The sequence below is a fragment of the Lithobates pipiens genome, unplaced genomic scaffold (assembly GCF_037356315.1).
Source record: "Lithobates pipiens isolate NorthernLeopardFrog02 unplaced genomic scaffold, aLitPip1_a1.2 Scaffold_13, whole genome shotgun sequence".
Classification (NCBI taxonomy): domain Eukaryota; kingdom Metazoa; phylum Chordata; class Amphibia; order Anura; family Ranidae; genus Lithobates; species Lithobates pipiens.
This window is the reverse complement of record NW_027507718.1, coordinates 325181336-325203003: the sequence shown is the minus strand read 5'-3', so window position 1 is coordinate 325203003 and position 21668 is coordinate 325181336. Positions and strand designations below refer to the sequence as shown.

The following is a 21668-nucleotide window of genomic DNA, read 5'->3' as shown; positions in this document are numbered from 1 at the left end:
AAGTATATTTTTTCCCCGAAATATTGCGTTTGTAAGACCTCTGTGCAAATATGGTTGACACAAAAAGGTCTTTGAGGCAAAGAACCTCTGATTTCTTCTCACCCCTGGGCGAAAATGATTGGATCCCTAGAAAGTTTCCCCAAATATTTATTCCCTTTCCCAGCTTGCATCACTGGAATAAACTTTGTAATGATTGATCAGGGTGAAATAGATATTCATAACCTACAACATATTATCTTCTCACTCTATTCGAGAACACTCCTCAGTAGCAGGCATAAGCAAACAATGCCCAGGCTGTAGGGAAAACCCAGCAAACCTAGATGATAATACAATCAGAAATACAGTGCCGTGAAAGTATTTGCCCCTTCCTGATTTTTATTTATTTTTTTGCATATTTCTCACACTTTAATGATTCAGATCATCAAACAAATTTTAATATTACACAAATATAACCCGAGTAAATCCAATATGCAGTTTTTTTTAATTATTTAATTTATTAAGGGAAAAAAGCTGTTCACACCTGCCTGGCCCTATGTCAAAAATTGCCCCCTGCCATGCCATTCAGTTCATGAATGAACTGATTTGGCCACAATTTTTTTTGGAAAGCTGAGTTAAATTTCACTTGCCACACCCAGGCCTGATTACTGCCAGACCCATTGAATCAAGAAATCACATAAATAGAAGCTGTCTGACAAAGTGAAGCATGCGAACAGATCACAGAAGGCCACACATCAAATTCAAGAACACATTAGAAACCAACATCTATCGGTCTAGGAAGGGTTTCAAAGCCATTTCTAGTGCTTTGGAACTCTAGTGAACCATGGTAAGAGCCATTATCCACAAATGGAGGTATATTGGAACCGTGGTGAACCTTCCCAGGAGTGGTCAGCCTACAAAAATTGCTCCAAGAGCATGACAACGACTCATCCAAGAAGTCCTAAAAGAAACCAGAACAACATCTAAAGAACTGCATGCCTCATTTGTCTCGGGTAAGATCAGTGTTCATGATTCAACAATAAGAAAGAGACTGGGCAAAAATGGCATCCATGGGAGAGTTCCAAGGCCAAAGCCACTGCTGACCAAAAAGAACACACAGGCTTATCTCACATTTACCAAAAAACATCTCGATTATCCCCAAGACTTTTAGGCAAATATTCTGTGGACTGATGAGACAAAAATTTTGGAAGGTGTGCATCCCGTTACATCTGGCATAAAACGAATACAGCATTTCATAACAAGAACATCCTACCAACAGTCAGACTTGGTGGTGGTAGCGTGATGGTCTGGGGCTGCTTTGCAGCTTCAGGACCTGGACGACTTCCTATAATTGATGGAACCATGAATTCTGAGCTCTACCAGAAAATCCTAAAGGAGAATGTCCAGTCATCAGTTTGTGACCTCAAGTTCAAGTGCACTTGGGTTATGCAGCAGGACAATGATCCGAAACCCAACAGCAAGTCCACCTCCAAATGGTTCAAACAAAGCAAAATTTTGTTTTTGTAGTGGTCTAGTCAAAGCCCAGACTTAAATCCAAATGAGATGCTGTATCATGACCTTGCACAGACTGTTCATGCTGGAAAACCCTCCAATGTGGCTGAATTAAAACAATTCTGCAAAGAGTGGGCCAAAATTGCTCCACAGCAATGTGAAAGACTCCTTGCCAGTTATCACAAACGCTTGATTGTAGTTGTTGCCACCAAGGGTGTGCACAACGAGTTATTAGGTTTAGGGAGGGGGCAATTACTTTTTTCACATAAACCCAGGCAGGTCTGGACAGCTTTTTTGCCTTAATAAATTAAACCATCATTTAAAAACTGCATATTGTATTTACTTGGGTTCTTTTGTGTAATACAATTTGTTTGATGATCTGAGTCAATTATGTGTGACTAATATGCAAAAAAAAAAAAAATCAGAAAAGGGGCAAATATTTTTTCACAGCATTGTATTTACTGCATTCAAAAAAATAGGCCATATCATTTTTGGACCACGTTTTACATATTCGTAATGAATGGATTATCTTAACACAAGTTAATTGGTAACATGTCGCAATGGCCTGGAGAAATGTGAATTAGCTCTCTTCCTATTTGTCCTTTTTACTTGAACAGAAAATGATTATGGTTGTCACTGGAACAGGGGGTAGGCGGAAATCTTATAAAGGGGGCACCTGTTACAATGCAACTGTATAGAGTTGATTTATCCTCTTTTGAGAGATTTACCCATATACTTGTTTTGATATGAAGTGAAAGAAAATCTTCTATTGCGAAGAAGTAAAAAAAATCTGGCAGGAGGTTTTTTTGGTACTTTTTTTTGGTACTATTTTGGTACATTTTTGCTATAGATATAATACACTATAAAGCATTCTTGTAATTTTACACTTTGAGTGGCATAACCCATGCTATACTTTTATGGCCAACTGTGGATATGAGGTGCCACTCCCATTCACAGAAGCCATAGTGCTTATGTGCTTTGCTTCTTCCCTTGCCCATTCACAGAATGCTGTGTATTTATAGCCATTTTTCTTCTGCTTTCATTTGTCTGCTAATCAGGGCTTTTTTTCAGCAGGAACAAAGGGGAACGCAGTTCCGGCACCTCCAGCATGGAATGTATATAATGGCAAAGGGGTGCTGTGGTGTGCTGTAGGATCAATTGACTTTGGCTGCAGGGGAGGGGGGTCTATTGTTGCTTAAGGGGATCTATTTTTGCTAGTGGGGGGGGGTGTATATTGTTGCTGGGTGGTCTTATGTTGCTGCAGTTGTTCCTAGGAGGGATCTACTCTTGTAGGAGGGGTCTGTTGTCGCTGGAGGGTCTATTGATGCTGGCGCTGAGGGGAGCTGGGGGGATATATTGTTGCAAGCAGTCCACTGTTTCTTGGGGGGATCTGTTGTTGATTGGGGGGGGGTGGTCTGTTGATGCTGCCTGCAGGGGATCTATTTCACCGCTTTCCTTGTTATCATTGACAAATTCCATACAAATTACTTAGCATCACAAATGTTACTTAGTTCTGTATTCTCTAAAAGGGGCGGTACTGGAAGACAGGTAGTGGTTGGAACCAGGGACGGTGCTCGATGGTGGGTAGGGGCAGAGACAAGGGATGACTCTAAGGCCCCTTTCACACTGGGGCGTCGGTGCCGTCAGCGGTAAATCGCTGCTATTTTTAGCAGTTTTTCGCTGGGATTTACGTCCACTAGCTGGCGGTTTTAACCCCCGCTAGTGGACAAAAAGGGTTCAAATGACCCGCAAAGCGCAGCTGCAGTGTATACACAGCTCCAAAGATGCCGCTAGCAGGACTTTTTTTAGCGTCCTGCCAGCGCACCGCTCTAGTGTGACAGCCCTTAGGCTGTCACACTGGAAAGACAGGAGAGGCTCTTTACAGGCGCTATTTTTAGCACTGTATCGCCTGTAAAGCGACTCGTGTGAAAGGGGTCTAAAAGAGCGAGTTTCTGCACATATTCTCTGTGGAAAAAAAGCACTGCTGCTAACAATGAAGCTCATTTACTAATGTAGTTGATAATCTTCACTCAATAAATCCTGTGACTATTTGCATCAGTTATCCAATTACATGAAAATTTCATTTCAACAATGTGCACATAAAATAAATAAACAAGAACATAAATCATCCCAGATACCTAATGTGTACCTTGCAAATGCTACACAAAAAAGTATTTGACTGCTGAGATCTTGCCGTAAAACAACTGCGAACGAGCAGGTTCACCGCCTTTGTCTTTTGACTATTTTGAGTGTTCATTGTGCTTAAATGGGAGTATGCCATTGAGTTTTGACACACTTTAGACTTTTTTTTTTTTTTTTTTTGAAGAGTATGCATGCTGAGGACTATTAATACGACTGTTTTGATTACTTCCTGTCACTGCTGGAGAAAACCAGCATCTGAACACAATGTTTCCAGTCTTGTCTTTTAGCACCTTGAAGTGTTGGCTGTTTTAGAAATACGTCTGCAGATGAGGAAGGAGCCCGCTGTTTGCCATTATTTAGAGGTCCCTTTATAAAATGGAATGGCCACGCTTGTTTCTTCATGGAACGCTTTGTGGTCTTTAGACAAACCAGAGTTCATTGTATCTGCAACTGCTGTGAACCTTATTTTTCCTGTACTGAAGATAAACAAAATGAAAGACGTGACTTAACTTACGTTATTACTTTTTTTTTTTTTTTTGTTTAATAGTGATTGTGTGTATGGGGACAAAGAGACCGCAGCCATCCTAAAAAAAAAAAAAAAAAATAGTTTTTTTTTATTTTTATCTTTGGGTGAAGATAACGTCATATTTTAAGGGTACAAAGTCTGATTTTCGCATTGAAAGGTATGTATTACCTATACATCGTGAGATTTTGCCGTAAGAGGCTATGCTCATCTGCACCAGAAATGCAGTCAAAATGCAAATTCAGACACTTGCTTTTTTTTCCACTACAAAGGCTTACCTGTAGGTCACACAATCTTTGGAAAAGGCACATAAGCGTTTTTTTGGTAATATGACTAGATATTTAGTTTATACATTACTGCAACCAACAAGATTCCATATCCATTTGCATGAATAGCTATATAACTCTTTGGTCTTATATCATGCACCAGATTTCTTTTTCTGATGCAGTATAGTAAACCAAAGCCTTTTTTATTCTTGCTTTTCTGTTTAAACAATTGCATTTTGCCCAAAAATCACCCTTTGTCAGTATAAATTGTATCACCCTATTAACTCTGTACGGTAGTATAAAGTGTTGTGTTCTGGTCTGCTAGGTCTGACTCCTCCCACTCCACGCTATATTGGTATGGTGATAATGACAGAATAAAATCCAAGCCATTCGCACTTTCTGCTTTCCTGTTCAGGTGATCCATGTTGGCAGAAATTTGTCTCCTTTCCAGCCCTAACTTCATACAGATCCAACAAGATCTCATGGCTAGGGAGGACAAAGTGAAACAATAACATAGGCTGCCTCTCTGTATACTTTGGGTATTTAAAGAGGAATTCCAGTTATTAAATTTTTCATACATAGTTATACTAGCCTAGTATGGCCCAGTGTAACGGTGTATGCCATACCTTCCCAATGCTTCTGAAAGCTGGAAATCCCTGTAGTAGACCCCAATACTCCAGGGATCCCCATTTGACATGCCCCTTTTTTTAGGTCCAGTTCACATCATGAGTGATTTGGAGCGTGTTTCCCGAGGCACTTCAACACAAGATTTCCATTATATTCAGTGGTTCCCGTTCACACCTGAGCAGCGTCACTTGAAAAATTGTTGTTTGAAGTGTAAAAAAGTGCAAAAATATTTTTGAGGCAGAGTCGTACATTTTTATAGACTTCAGTGGGAGTGCCTGAAAAATGTACATAAAACAAATTTTTCTTCTCATAGTAACTAGCTTTCCATTGGCTAAAACAAAACTGCTCAAGCCTGAAAACGCAAACATAATATAAAGAATGCTGAAAAGAAAAGTAGCTCAAGTGTGAACCTAGACTTAATTTTTTAATGTAGTTTTAAATGAACCAGAAAATGTATTTTCTTATCCTGCAGTACTATTCCTTATTTGTCATGACAGACAGTAGGAATGTAAAAACTACTGGTAGCACAATGGATGCCAACAGCACGTGTCTGTCTTTCTTCCTAATGTGTGCTATATGTGAGTTATGAATGAAATATTGTGATCTTACAATGAGTTCATAAATCATAGAGATCTATGTGGAAGAAAATATTCCAGAGTACCCCAACCATGCTGGTCTTAGTCTGGAGAATGGCTGATCTTTCCTACAAAGTAGATTAATAGATTGCAGACTGTGTATGATAATATGAGTAAAATGTAACCTGTGTCTGTTATTCCTTAATTTACATTTTTTGTTTTGTCTTTTAGAGGCGGCTTGGGGATGCAGCAAAAAAAGCCATTAGCAAACTGCAAGTCCGAACTATTAAAAAGGGAGATAAGGCAAGTAACACTGATGTCTGGTTGTTGTTTATTATTAATGTATAGGATTTATATAATGCCAACAGTTTGTGCAGCACTTTGCAATATAAAAGAAGACAATTCAGAGAAACCACACAATTCAGTACAAGAGGTTAGGCCTAGTACATACGCACCGACTGTTGGGAGGCATTGGCCGGTTAAAAAAAAAAAAAAAGTCCAACATTTGGCCCATGTGTACTACAGTCGGTCTGACAGAATGGGCATTGCTGAGTCTGCTGATTGGTTCCTGATCAGCACTCTCAGCCAATGAGAAAGCTGACTGGTATTTCTCCCGCCCGTTTCCCCCCCCATCAGAGAACATAAGGACAGCAGGGGAGATCCCTGTACTAAATTTGGCTAGGTAGTACAGCGGCTCCTCCAGAGCTGTCAATTTTTTTTAGCTCAGGCCTGCCGGTTTGAACGGAAAAAAAAAAACTACTAGTGTGTACTAGGTTTCACAAGAGCCCTGCACCTGGGAGCTTACAATCGAATAGGGAGGGGCAAGTAGAACAAATGTTTATAACTGTGAGGGATGAAATAAGAGATTCAGTTTGCTAAAGGCAGCATAGTTTTCAGAGTTTTCCAAGAGATGAGTTTTCAGGTATCACCTGAAAGTGGTCAGAGTAGAAGATAACCAGACAGAATGGGGTACGGAGTTCCAGAGGATGTGAGACGCTCTTGAAAAGTCCTGGAGACAAGCATGGGAGGAGGAGACAAGGGAGCTAGAATGCAGAAGGTCTTGTGAGGACAGTCTGGGCGAAATTTGGAGGCAAGATTGGGGATGTAGAGTTGTGAATGGACTTGTATGTTAAAATATATATAGAATATAATTTTATTTTAGTTTTATTTTTTCTCTTGGGGAATGGGAAGCAGTCAATGCCAGTTTGGCTTCTGACACTGAACAGTTGGTAAGGTGGTAGCATTGTTTACCCTTTCTCTGCATTCTGGGTGGAGTCTAGTGGGCTGAGTCACCATGTGCTTTCTTGGCTGTTTACCTACCAGCATTCAGATTTGGAATATGTTGCATCCTCTAAAAAAGATATGCATCTAAAACTGTATCAGGGCATGATACCTTTTCTAAGCTATCACTGGACTGGGACTGAAAATTATTGACCATAGCAACGGGAATACAGGTGGAAGCATTCCAGTGGGGACACTTGTTAGTCACAACTAAAGCCTTGTGTGTCTCACAACTGGCTTCAGTTCAACAGGCATGCTGGAAAACTAGTATCTGACCCGCATCCAGTGTGTACCAGGCTGTTGAGAGAATGTTGTGTTTCTGGACAATAAGAGATCTACATATTCTTGGTAAACAAAATCGCAATATGTGTATATTGATTGGTTTGCGCAAAACTTATAGAATCTGCAAACCATGGGAAAGATTTATGGAATTTTTATTATTCTTCTTTCTTTTTTTTACCAGTAATGGCGGCGACCTGTGATTTTTATCGGTATTGCGACGGACAGGTCGGCCCTTTTTGACACATTTATGGGACCATTGACATTTATACAGTGATTAGTGTTATAAAAATACACTGATTACTGTGTAAATGTCACTGGTAGGGAAGGGGTTAACACTAGGGATGATCTAGGGCAGGGATCCTCAAACTACGGCCCTCCAGCTGTTGCAAAACTACACATCTCATGAGGCATTGTAAAACTCTGACATTCACAGAAATGACTAGGCATGATGGGAATTGTAGTTCCTGAACAACTGGAGGGCCATAGTTTGAAGACCCATGATCTAGAGGTTAAATGTGTGTTCCCTCAGTGAGTTCTAACTGTATGGGGATGGGACTAAGTAAGAGAGGAGACATATCATTGTTCCTATTTATTAGGAACAAACTACATGTCTCCTGTCCCGTGACAGCACAGAGATTTGTGTGTTTACACACACAAATGCCAGCGGCGAAAAATCGTGCCCGCCGGCCACACGCATCGGGTCCCCCACTATGCAGCGAGCGCATGCCCTCTGGTGGCCCTTAAAGGGCCGATGTACCCATAAGTGTCACCCGTGACACTTTGCCGACGTATAACGGCGCAAACTGGTCGGCAAGTGGTTAACAGACACTAAACTGAAATAAATTTCAGTGAAATTGGTCAAAAGATCTCCAAGACATAGTGAAAAAAGTTGATGTTTTAAAGGAATGCCAGGACATGATGCGTTCCTATATGAATGTTGACGTAAAAGTCAGTGTTTGCATAGGGACCCTTGCCCACATGTCAGTTTTCTGGTCTGGCTTTGGGTTGGCTTTAGGCACCAAGGCTGCAGTTATGTAGTGCAAAATCATCTTTATATACAAAAATGCAGACTTTACAGAGGCCTCTATTGGTGATAATGAGTTGACCTGTCATACTAGAGGTGTATTGTGGCACGGTATGTTATAATGCTAGGCTTGAGCAAGAGGTGTTTAACTTTACCCACCCAGTGAAGGACATTTGGTGGAGTTAATGCATATAAGGACTTAAATTTGACCTTCAGTCATTTTCAACTTTCCATCTATTAAATCTTCTGCTCTTGTTTTAACTTTGGATAGTAAAAGATTTTTTTTTCTGCCAGAAATTCTCTATACAGCCCACTTCCTCTTTCTTGTCTGATCATTAGGATAGGCTTAGCTCTGTCTCTCTCACTCAGTTTGCCAGGAAGGGAGGGGGATTAGTCTTAAGAGGGACAATGAGAGCTGCAGAGTTCGAGGTGTCCATCTGTGTAAATTCAAGAAGTGAACAGGCAGCAGCCTCGGCAGCCCTCAGTTAAAATGGCTACAGCCAGACTTGGTGGAGGGATATTTCTTCAGCATATTTGTCAAGAACAAAATCACAGTATATATAAAATAGTATGCAAAGTTGTTGGAGGGAAGCTTCACAATGGCAAAGATGTTTTTATTACAAATTATGTGAGCAGACTGCAGTTCCTCTTTAAGGGTTAAGTTTAACTTTAGAAACATGTTATATATTCCACCCATTTTTAGGGTGGTACATCTAACATGTTCCAGCTCCTGCAGCCACTTGGGGATCCACTGCCTCTGTGTGACAGCGGTACAGGGAGAAGTTCCCCATTCCAGCTGTCAATGAATGAACTACAAGTACCAACATCCTTTTGGGGCTGTCTGTTGTTCTCTATTAACTACCATGGTACTTATTGATTTATTTTTTATTTTTCTTTCCTTTTTCTTGTCAGTGTGAAACTGCCCGCCTGCATGATGTACAGAAAGACAGCCCACAAGACAGTCTGCAGGAGATGTACAAGATCAATGCTTTTCATAAAATAAATAAATTGGTAAATGCACTTTTTTTTTTTTTTACCTGCAAAAAAAATGTGCATTTATTATTTTTAAAAAAAAAAGTGGGATTGTCCTTTTTAGCCGGCCATACATGGATCAAAATTCAGCCAGTTCAGCAGAGACCAGATGAATTTCGATCCCTGTATGGGCACTGTGGTTGTACAGAAAAATCAGAAAAGGCAGTTATACAGAAGTCGATCTACAGATTGATTTTTGTACATCTGTAGATCGACTTCAGTATAACTGCTTTTTCTGATTTTTTTTTTTTTTTTCCTGTTCAGTCAGCGCTGCAGGCTATACCCTGCAATGCTCATCAGTGTATTCTGATGGCAGGGAACTCTCCTTCGTTCTGGCATCTATTGTTAGCAGGCAGGGAACAGATTCTGTTGTAGAACAGACAAGCAGAAACTCTTCTACCATGAGCTCCTATCTACTGCCAATTTTTATTTATTTGTTAATGATACATTTTGTCTCATGAGAGTTTTCTGACTAGCAGATGTGTGGTAGTAATTATAAAATCTCTTAAAAAGCAGAGGGAAACTAAGGTTTATTAGGTCATAGCCTATGCTATGCTGGGTAAAACTGTGCACCCAGACAAGGCAGGCTTTATGACGGGTAAGGACAATGATATCAACTTTTTTTTAAAACATTTCCGTGTCTGGGTCGGGAGGGATGGGAGTTTCTTTAGATGCCGAAAAAGAGTTTGATTCTGTGGAGTGGGAGCTCCTTCGAAAGTTTGGCTTTGGCCCTAATTTCATCTCCTGGATTTGTTCCCTCTATTATGCCCCCTACTGCCCGTGTCCATACCAATTCATCTTTGTCCCCTCCCTTTTCGCTCCACCGGGGTACTAGACAGGGCTGCCTGCTTTCTCCGGGCTCTTGGTCCTGGCGCTTTAATCCCTTTTTTTTAATTATCTAGTCAGCAACATCATTGCTGGGGTTACTGTGGGTACCTGAGAGGAAAGCCTATCACTATATGCCGATAACACCCTATTACATCTTGGTGATCCAGAGTCTTCCCTCTGCTCTACCCTGGCGATTGATACCTCGACTCGTTTTGCCTTGACTTAAGATTGTGACAAATTTTCTTTACCTTAGAGCGAAGGTTCAATGCAATCTCTCCTGCTATGTGACAGACAACCTTCTTCACTGCTTCCCACCTTTACTTAAAAATGGTCAACATGGGAATCTCTCCCTCTTAGCACTATTGGTAAGGTAAAACTTATAAAGATGGTATTTTTGCCTAAACTTCTCTACTTTATTCGACAAACCCTGTTAATTGTGCCCAAGTTCTTGTTTTCCAAAATACATAAGACGATCACTTCATTCATGCGGGCCAGACGCCTACCTGGAATTGCCAAGTCGATACTGTATCTACCACTTGATTGAGACTTGGCCCTCCCAAATTTTTTGCTATATTACTGGGAAACGAGGTGGTTCGCTGGTGGTTTGCACAGCCTAGGGACATTGCTGCCGTTCCACTCGAGGCTGCATTGTTGGGTTCCTCTACGACCCTTAGTAACTTGCCTGTTCAAGGACCTTGGCCTAACCCCGAGATTACATTTCCGATGAAAACAACATTTTTGTTCGGAAACAAACTAGGGTCCAATATGCGCCAGACAATACGTACGCTCCCTATGGGGCAATCCCAATCTTTTCCATTTCCACATGAGTCTAAATCCTTCCATGTGGGCCAGACACAAATTATGTTATTCAAACACATTATGCCAAAAGGCTCCCCATTGTCTTTTAATTTGCTACGAGACTGTTGCCGCTTGCCCAATCATATTTTTATTTTTTTCAGTTTGTGCAGCTCCGCCAAGCGGCAAATGCACAGTTCCCTCATACCATTTCTTTGACTTCTGACCCGTTAGAAAAGGTGCTGTCCTCTGAAGACCTTCTGTAAGCCTTTGTCAGCACTCTATTCCTAATTAACTCCCCAAAATGACTGGTTTGTATAACAAATCTCAGGCTGATATCCCTACTTTGACTGACAATGACTTGGAGGACTGTGTACTTCAATTTTTTGAACACTGATTTCCTCCAGGGACTGGTTTCTCCAACTGAAATTCATTTATCTTATTATACCCTCTAATGCTTCTCCTTTATATACCCTGGGACCTCAGATACCTGTTTTCACTGTTGGCACTTACTTTCATGTTTTCTGGCTTTGACATGACATAAAATACTATTGGAGTGGTGTGGTGGATACTGTCAATGCGGTGGGGAAGCTTTCTCTCCCATTGGATCCCGCCTGGTGCATACTGGACTTAGTGGAGGGTATGGTGCCTACCAAACATGCACAACTTTCGTGTCCTATTCCACTTACTACGCAGAGAGAGATCCTTCTGCATTGGATATCTTTTACCCCCCCCCCCCCCCCCAACATACTGTGAGTGGCTGGAAAGCAGTGATCAATTGAAACCTTCCCTTGCATGAATTGACCACATAAGTTTGACAAGATCTAGAGTTGCTGTTTAATCTCTGTCCTCCTCAGACTGCTCCGTTTTTGTTTCTGGACTGTGGATTATTAACAGGTTATACCACTTGCCTCTTTTGCCCTTCATTTCTCCCCCCCCCGCCCTCTTTTCTGTCTCCTCCTTGCTGATGACTGAACCTCTTCCTTATGCTCCATTGGGTATGTTTTGCTACCCTGTGTGGGAACTATATTCTGATGTATTGTGAATTTGAGATATCGTCATCATTGTTTCATGTAAGTCTCTGCATGTTTTTCAGTGCACTTTTGTACTTTTATAATTGATTGTATACCTTGCAGACTTTAATAAAGACTTTTACTGGCAAAAAAAAAAAAACACTGCTCATCCAGAAAAGGGCAGAGAACCACAAACAAAAGCCATGAGTCCTATAGACACCTGAATCCTATAGAATCTGATTTTTATTTATTTTTAACTAGAATAATCCTATGGTTGTCTGGGAGAAGGGATTTATAAAAATCTATCCTCTCCTGCAGGCAGCCACTGTGTGGAAAACCATTAAAAATACATTTTCTTGATTACTTTGTTCTCCTCCAAAATAATAAAAGCAGCAATTGGCTTCTCCTCCACAGCTCTCCATTGATGTAAGGAGGAATATTTTACCTGGCCTAACGCTTACGTTTGTGGGGGGTTTATAAGTGTTTTTGCTTGCACCTTAAAGTAGTGTTAAACCTATGTTTTTCTAACTTTACACATTGAGCACAATCAAAGTAAACATTTCCCAGTAAATTAACAATTTTTTTATCCCAGCACTTAGAGTTTACAACTTTCAGGCTGCATGCACACAGATTGTTTTTACAGCTGCTTCTAGGGGACATCTACCATCTACTCCGAGCCTCTAAGAGCCCTTTCACACCCAGCCACCCCGGGTGTCGGCTGTAAAGCGGCACTATTCGCCCGCTAGAGGGGCAGTTTTAACCCCCCCCGCGCTAGCGGCCAAAAAGGGGTTAAATCCGGAGCGCCGTTTTGCCTGTGTTATCGCAGTGCTGCCCCATTGATTTCAATAGGGAGCAGCAGTGGAGGAGCGGTGAGTTCACCGCTCCAAAGAAGCTGCTGGCAGGAATTTTTTTTGACGCCCTCAGGCTTTCACACTGGAGTGAATGGAGCCGCTTTTTTCAGGCGCTATATTTAGCGATGTAGCGCCTGAAAAATGCTGGCTGGCTATGTTCACCTATGTGTCCATGCACACATAGGCTTTTAGCAGCATTTAGAGGCAGGAAAAAAAAACACTGCCAGTGCACCCAGGAGCAGCAGAGTTTGGACAGAAAAAACGCTTGAAGCTTCTACAAGCTTCTAAACATGCCTAAACGTTAGTGCTTGAACATTAATTTCAATGACTGGAATAAATTTGTTCTGTCCAATTAAAACGAATTAACGCCCAAGAGTGTGACACATTTACAAGCATCAGGTTTTTTTCTTCAAAAACGCTGCTAGCTTCTAGGAGAAGTAAATAAATGCCCTGTGTGCATTAGGCCTCAATGCTGCAGACTCCTACTCTCTGTATTGCTTCCTTGAACTTCCGAACTTCACAGGAAAGTGTTAATGGTAGACAATGCAGTTTCCAGTCAGCCTGTTGGCTTGGAGAAGAGGAGGGAAGAGCAGTGGAGCACCTTGCCATGCCAGGGGATGTGGCTGTGCGATTTCTTATTACAGTGTAAGGAGACACAACTCTATTTCCTGCATCGGGGGGCACTGGATGCTGCAAGAGGAGCCACCCTGGAAAAGAAAGCCTAAAGTAGCGGTCATTGCACCAGCTTACAATGGAACATAAGCAAAGATTAAAACATAAAGTGTATACTCATTAGGTGGTTAAATCAACTGCCAAAAAAGCTTAAAAAAGTGAGGGTTTGATGTCAATTTAAAGTGGAAAAATACAAGGTTAAAAAAAACCTGTTGCTCCTGCCACTGCTATTATTACCTCTATTTCCTGTTGAGGTCTGGAACACCGGTACCACTGCTGAATTTGCACCATTGTTGGCCCTCTGATCTGTGTTTTCCAATTCATCGAGGCAGTGACATCACCATGTCCACCCTAGAGCTGGTCAGACAAAGACAAGTAAATAAATGATTGCTCAAAAAGCAATGGAGTGGTGCCACCGGTATTTGCAGTCATGTGACTGACAAAAATGAATGATAAAAAAAAGTTATGTAGAAGTAACATTTATTATTAACCAGTTCGCCGTATGTACAAAGAGTGAAACTTTAAGTAGCAGCCATCAGCTTGTGCAGGTTCTGTTTAGCCTCCTCCCGGCTTCAAAGTGAGAAGGATGAGGCAGCCCCTCCACTTGTGGTTCCCAGGCTCTTCGCTGTTACCGGAGCCTGGAAACACAGCCGCTGGCTAGGGGAGGGAGCGCACTGAGATCGAGGCAAATCAATCCATCAATCTCACATGCAAACAATAAAACCAGAAGTGATGTCACTTCCAGGTTCAGATGCACCTTTTCCTAGCCAGTACAGCCAGGGGACACCTCTAGCCAATCAGATCTGTGCATGGTTAGATGGTGTGAAAGGCTATTAGACCCCTAATGTCTTCATAAAGAGTACCTTTCACCTGCCCAGTGCTATCACATGGTTTAGTAACCCCTTGTACCTGCAATCAAGTAAAAAAAAAAAAGAAGAAAAAACTGTAAAAAAAATAAAATTATAATCAAAATATATTAAAATAAATTGCCATAACCCCCGTTGCCCCTTGCACCTGCACAAACACAAGCCCAGGGTGTGCATGTACATGTAAAATGTGGTCGCACCACATGTGACATATCGCCGTGAACGTCAGAGTGAGAATAATAATTCTAGGAAAAGAGCGCATGATTAACTCTAAACTGATGAGCTGTAAAGGATTTTAAGGCATCACCTGTGGAGATTTTTGTGCACCATAGTTTTTGGCGAGATCGAGGGTGCATGCAATTTTAAGACATTGACTGTTTTGTATCTGTTTACTTGATGCAACCACATTGTTTGTTTATATTTTAACCAAAAATTATATTTTGTGTTTTTGCACTAAAATGTATTTTATTATATTTTTTCTGAAAATTTGCGTTTAATAAACAGTTGCACAAATATCATATGACACAAAATATGCAACTATCATTTTTTTTTATTCTACATGGCCTCTACTTTCAGAAAATATAGAATGTGCTGGGGGTTTAGTATTTTTATTAAGATTTTTACATGTATGCGAAAAATGAAAATAATTGCTCTGGAGCCGAACTTGCTATACAAAACTAGAATAGCTGAATAGGGCTAATCGTACAGGATTGCTTTATGTTTGTGTTGGTGTAGGCTTGCCTTATGCTTTAAGTAGAGAAAAATACGATGTTAGATTTTGTTTTCTAGTTGTTTTCTTGTATAAAATCCCTGTAACTAACTGAGCTCAGAACCTCCCTTGTGGTATGGTTGCTCTATCCACTGTCTAAACATTAGCTAATTAGAGATTAAAAGAACATTTTTATTGTTGTGCAGCAGTCTGAGCATATGACAGGCTGTTTGGGACTGAAGCAAAAAACAACACATTAATGTTTAGCTCTATGTGGAAAATTATTTAAAACATAAATGTTTACTTCTTTTGTAATCAGCAGTGCAAATTTGAATACTGCATACAATAAAGTAGCTGTTGGAAAAAGTGGAAGGCCAGGCTAAGAGCTACATACATCATTCAAATACATACAGTACTGTATATGTGAACTGTTTTACCTGCCAAAGGATAAGTCAGTCTTGAAAATAACAAACCCCTTCCACCCTATATAGCTAGGAGGGTGACCCAACTCATTCATGTTGCAGCTATGCTGGTAAATGGTGTCGCATAGTGATTGGACTGTAGAGGAACAGCATTACGCTTCCAGTTTCCTCCCTATGGTCCCTGAGGCTACCATTCTCCAGTCTCCAGTGCTTGAAAATTTGGCTCTCAGTGCATAAACTCTCACTGTTAGTGTAATACCTGACAGATTACAAATGGTTATAAATGCAATTAAAGTCTTAATATAATTAATGCATAACTAGACTAAAGCTGAGTTTCTTTCATTTGTTTGAAGTACAGCTTTAGAAGAAACCCATCAGGATAGCTCTGGTGCAGTTTGAGGCTAAACTCGCCTCTGTAGCATCATGCACTGTAATGAACCTGCTCAAAAACCCCACAAAAGAATCGCGCAAGGGAAATCTCCAGCATTGGATGAGAGCTTACAGTGGTCAATGTAAAAATACACATAGCAGGTCCTTATTGTGTAATGGCAAACTATCCCACCTTTAACATTCAAAATGAATGATACTAAAGAATACTGAGATTTTAAAAGGTGCCAGGTGGCAGAAAAATTGTCCAAGTCTGCCCCATTTATAAGGCCACCTGATGGCAACAAGGGGCCCCCCTGGAGCCGCAGTGGAGGAGAGCGGCAGATCCTCTTATTCCTAGCTTAGCAACTTTTTTTTTTAAATTCCTAGAGTTGTCATTTAAACAATCACAGATTTCTCTGATTGATGTAAAAATTTTCATCAGCCTCTTAGATTAGACTGACCTACAGTATTCTCAAATTTTCACTCCTGAAGTCTTTATCCTTAAAATGATCTATTATCTGTCTGCACGTTAATAAAGCACCCTATGATCATTGTAAGCACTCCATCCAGGAGTAAAATGGTTTGTCTCATCTCTGTAAATTGATACATCTGGAAGAGAGCTTGTTATTTTGAAAAACAACCGACTTGCTGGCTTGATTACCAGATGAAAATAGAAGAAAGACTAATGCCCCGTACACCTGATCAGATTTTCGGACAACAATTGTTGGATGTGAATTTGTTGGCGGAAAGTCTGACCGTGTGTATGCTCCATCGAACATTTGTTGTCGGACTTTCCACCAACAAATGTTGGCTAGCGGGTTCTCAAATTTTTCCCCCAACAAATGTTTGTTGTCGGACTTTCCGATCATGTGTACACAAGTCCATCGGACAAAAGTCCACGCATGCTTGGAATCAAGTACGAGCCGAGAGTGCGTGGTTTTGTAAAACTAGCGTTCATAATGGAGATATCATTTACATTTTGTACTTCACTATGTTCCTAATTGTTGGCCAACATTTGTGTGACCATATGTATGCAAGACAAGTTGGAGCCAACATCCTTTGAACAAAAATCCACGGTTTTGTTGTCGGAAAGTCCGATCGTGTGTATGAGGCATTAGGCTTAATGTACACAGGACGTTTTAAAACCTCTCCTGAACAATGTAACTTGATAAATGGTAACCGATGTTTAAGAGTGTCCGTTGTGCTGTGTCTGCATGCTACGTTTAGCTGCGTTTAAGTTTTAGAAGTGTTTCTTGCATTGAAAATAGTCAAAAATGTATCTCCATTGAAAACACCTATAAACGAAATGTGGCTAAACGTGAGTTACCACGTTTACAAGCTGTTACAGGCATTTGGCATTTCAAATGCCTCTGAACATCCGTTTTGAGCGCATTTTTTCTGCTTTCCAAAAATTGCTTCTAACCTCAACTGCCTAGAAACGACTATAAACGACTCTGTGTACATGTACTGATAAGATAACATAGAGGAGAGTTCAGGAGCAGCTGAAAAAAAACGCCCAACACTCCTAAATGTCCGTTTACCAGCAGCAGTGTACACGAAGCCTAAAAAAGAAAACAAATGCAGCCATAACAGCTAGGAATTGGTAAGCTACCATATGTTTTGCTTTTGGGTTTTATTACAGCTTTAAATGTCTTATTGTATAATTCACATTAGTGTGGATTTCTAAAGACAGAAAATATGGCTGTTCTGCCTAGAGAAAGTTTTCAATATTTGTTTAAAAATTCTTTCTTCATGCAAAAATAACAGGTCTAATGGTGGTTGTGGTCAACATCTTCCATATTTCCTTCCAAACAGCATTTATCAAATTTCTAGCTCGTTCAAATAACCGGTAAATAAAAATATAATTTGGAAGTGGGTTGACTGCTTATGAGAAGGTCATGCAAATATCTTTTATTAGCATTGTGCTTATGAGAGTAGGATTTTGTAATTGCATTATAAAAAATAGGAGCAATCCCATGTGTCAGGAGGTTTGCTGTATTACCGTATATACACAAGTATAAGCCGAGTACATTTTTTTTAGGCTGAAACCCAAGCCACCCCCCCCCCCCCTCGGCTTACACTCGAGTGAGGGTCTTGAGTGAGGGTGCAGCCTCATTGTGCCCATCTGTAGCTGTACCTTTGATAACTAAAACTGTGTCATGCAGTCTGTTCAGCGGCCGTCCATTGTAACAAAGCCCCCGCCTGCTCCTCATCCATGATAGACAGAACACTGATACAATGCTGGGAAACTGTATCAGTATTCCGTCTATGCGGACGAGCAGGAGACGGGGCTTTGTTACAATGGACAGCCGCCGAACAGACTGCATGACACAGCGGGAGACGCCCGCTGTTTTAGTTATCAAAGGTAGTAGGTACAGCGGCAGATGGGCACTGATGATACAGGTGGGTACAGTGAGGCTGCAGATGGGCATTGTTTACCCTTTGGCTGCTGCATATCCCACCCTGGGCTTATGCTTGAGTTAATTAAGTTTCCCAGTTTTGGGTGGTAAAATTAGGTTCCTCGGCCTATACGCGAGTGTATATGTGGTACTTTATTGTTTTGCAGTTATTCTTATAGTTATGCTGGACAGTAGGGCGCACTACAAGCATTCCTAACTATTGCTTTCTTTCCAACAGGAGACAGAGCCAGATTTTGACAACTGTGCTGTATGCATTGAAGGATACAAACCAAATGATGTTGTCCGAGTCTTGCCATGTCGGTGAGTTCATGCATTGTTGGCATAGTTCTTAACAGTTTCCGCAATGGAAATCGTGCCAAACTAGATATTTTGTTGGGTAAGACCATGAAGACTTTTATTGTATTCTTCTAAACATTTTTTGACTGATTTGTATCTTCTCGTCAATTTCACCTCATATTCTACACTGCATTTAGGTTTATTTCAAAATAAATTGCAACCAATCACAACTCATCTGTCAGCAATTTGTTTTCAGTCAGTTGAAAACAGGCTATTATCAGCCTTTTGCAGTGTGCCCTACAGCCTTTTTTTTTTGTTTTTGTGTATACAGGATAAGCCCAGTTTCATTTTACTTTATTATATATAGTTGTAGCGCCGGCTCCTGAAGAGCATGCGCTATATGTTTTGAAAGTTAATGTTACACCTAAACTGCAGTTTGGTTTGGGTACAATTGTTCCAAATTTGGGCCTCAGCATCAGTCTGACTGGACTATAGGATGTTCAGCCTGGCCACAGGGGCCACTGTCTCTTCTGGCAGGCATGGAACCACAGTGCAGAGGGCACTTAAGATGCGGATGTCACGTGGTTCGAGGTTCTGGTCCAGAAGTATGTTCTGACTCCATGGTCCTGGTCCTCCTGACCAGCCACCAGGAAGGCTATGGCCTGGGGTGCGGATCCACGCGACTTATTGTCTCGGGGCTGGCTAGCCCGAGGCAAGGAAACTAAAGAAGGATTCTGAGGTGGTCTGGTGCCGTCTCCGGTAGTTGGAGAGGCCCGGTAACTTCGTAACTATCCAGGGGAGGACTCTTCAGAACGGGTTGGCTTCTTAGCAAGAGCCTGGTGGGGCTGAAGTACCTAAGTGAATCCCGTCTTGTGGGTATCGCCAAGCTGGCTGAAAGATCCAGGTATCACACGAGTGTTCTAAGAGTTTTAGTTTCCTGAATGTTCTACAACGTCTGTGGCAGAGACTTGTTCCTGAGTTAAAGCGGGATTCCACCCTAAAGTGGAACCTCCGCTGATCGGATCCCTCCCCCCCCTCCGGTGTCACAATTGACACCTTTCAGGGGGGAGGGGGGTGGAGATACCTGTCAAAGACAGGTATTTTCACCCACTTCTGAGCATAGACTCCCGTGGGAGTCTACGCCATTTCCTGCCCTGCCGCGCTGTCTGCTGGGACACACACGGGTCCCAGTGACAGCGTAGAGATATCCTATTGCGCGGCGCGGCTCGCGCATGCGCAGTAGGGAACCGGGAAGTGAAGCCGATTCGCTTTACTTCCTGATTCCCTCACCTAGAATGGTGACGACAGCAGCCGAGAGCCGAGCGATCGATCGGCCTCGGCTGCCGGCATCGCTGGAACCCGGGACAGGTGAGTGTCCATTTATTAAAAGTCAGCAGCTGTAGTATTTATAGCTGCTGGCTTTTAATATTTTTTTTTTGGTGGAATCCCTCTTTAAGTACCTTGTTGGCTGCTAGGCCTTGTGAGAGAGGGACAATCCAACTTGAGTGATCATCCAGTTGTGAATGGCTATTCTCTGGATTTAGTCAAAGTAAACAAGTCCTTTATTATTGACTTTGACACGAAGAGTACCTGAACTTTCTTCCTATACCTCTGATCCTATTTTAAGAGACTGCTCGTTGTCTACGTTTTTGCAAATAAAAATCCCTTTATGCGGATCTGTCGTCAGTTTCTAAAGTTACTGGGCCATCTATTACGGGAAACCCCTAGACACAAATTGAGGAGGAGAAGGTAACTAAGCCAAATCAAACTAGCAGCTCCTTTGGGGGTTAGTGCTACATAGTCTTGGTCAGCTATTGACTCCTCTTGCCTCACTCTAAGGCTGCTTTCACACTGGGGCGGTATTCAGGCGTTACAGCGCTAAAAATAGCGCCTGTGTAACGCCTGAAAAAAACCGGCCCCTTTAACTCCAGTGTGAAAGCCGGAGGGCTTTCACACTGGAGCGATGCGCTGGCAGGACGGTGAAAAAAGTCCTGCTAGCCGCATCTTTGCAGCGGTGAAGGAGCGGTGTATTCACCGCTCCTAAACCGCTCCTACCCATTGAAATCAATGGGACACCGCGGCAATACCGCCGGCAAAGCGCCGCTGCAGCGGCGCTTTGCGGGCGGGTTTAACCCCTTTTCGGCCGCTAGCGGGGGTTAAAACCACCCCGCTAGCGCCCGCACACCGCCGCTAAAACGACGGTAAAGCGCCGCTAAAAATAGCGGCACTTTACCGCCGACGCCGCTCCCGCTGCAGTGTGAAAGCAGCCTTAGTAAAGCGGCCAGACATTTTGACATTTGGTTGGTTCAGCAGGAACCAGATGAATTTTGACCCATCTATGGGCAGGCTGGTTGTACTGAAGTTTTTTTTAAGTTTTTTTATGATTGCTGCTGGCTAGAGTAGACAGCAGTAATCATCGTATTCTTATGGCACTTTCAGAACACAGTAATGCAGCAGTGGGTATCCCCCCCCCATTAACACTGAATATGCTGATAGCGGAATCAATCGATTATTTTTATTTTTTATTTATTTTTCTTCAACCTACGGTTGAAGGCTAGAAAACTTCTTAATGTTTGGCAAGCCTAACCCTTGCTCATATTGCCTCGCTTGCATACTGTTTGTATGTCAGCCTAAGGTTCCTAGTCAACATACAGTCATTAATTCCCTCCTGTTCTGCAGGTGGTTTGAGTAACCCTTTGCTGGTATTGTCGCACTTGCATACTGATTGTATGACAGCCTGCAGTGACATAGACACAGGCGGTCATTGATTATGATTATGTTGCCTGGACGGGGAATAGGTGGAGGACGCAGTGGCTCATTTTTCTGTGAATCATTTGGACTATAAATGCTTTTGCATATGCCTTTCTATAAAGAAAATCTTTTGCCGCATTCTTGGACAACTTTACCAAAGACATGTTTATATTCCGGGCCCAGAAGGAGGTATTTGGGACACACCCTCCCCATGTTGAGGGCATGTGGCCTGGTATGGTTCAGGAGGGGGGGTGGCTCTCTCGCCCCCCCCACCTTTTCCTGCGGCCTGCCAGGTTGTGTGCTCGAATAACGGATTTTTGGGGGGACCCCCACACCATTTTTTTTTTTTTTTTGCCATGAGGTTCCCCTTAAAATCCATACCAGATCTGAAGGGTCTGGTATGGATTTTGAGGGGGACCCCTATGCCATTTAAAAAAAAAAAAAAAAGAATTGGCG

General features: G+C 41.9%; 1 protein-coding gene across 1 annotated transcript in view; it reads left to right on the top strand.

Moving 5' to 3' along the window:
• Nucleotides 1-21668, top strand: part of RNF150 (ring finger protein 150) — a 276332-nt gene that overhangs the window by 163590 nt on the left and 91074 nt on the right. Inside the window, exons 3-4 of the mRNA XM_077476943.1 lie at nt 5853-5924; nt 18403-18485. Coding sequence (XP_077333069.1) covers nt 5853-5924; nt 18403-18485 — 155 coding nt within the window. The remainder of the gene's footprint in view (nt 1-5852; nt 5925-18402; nt 18486-21668) is intronic.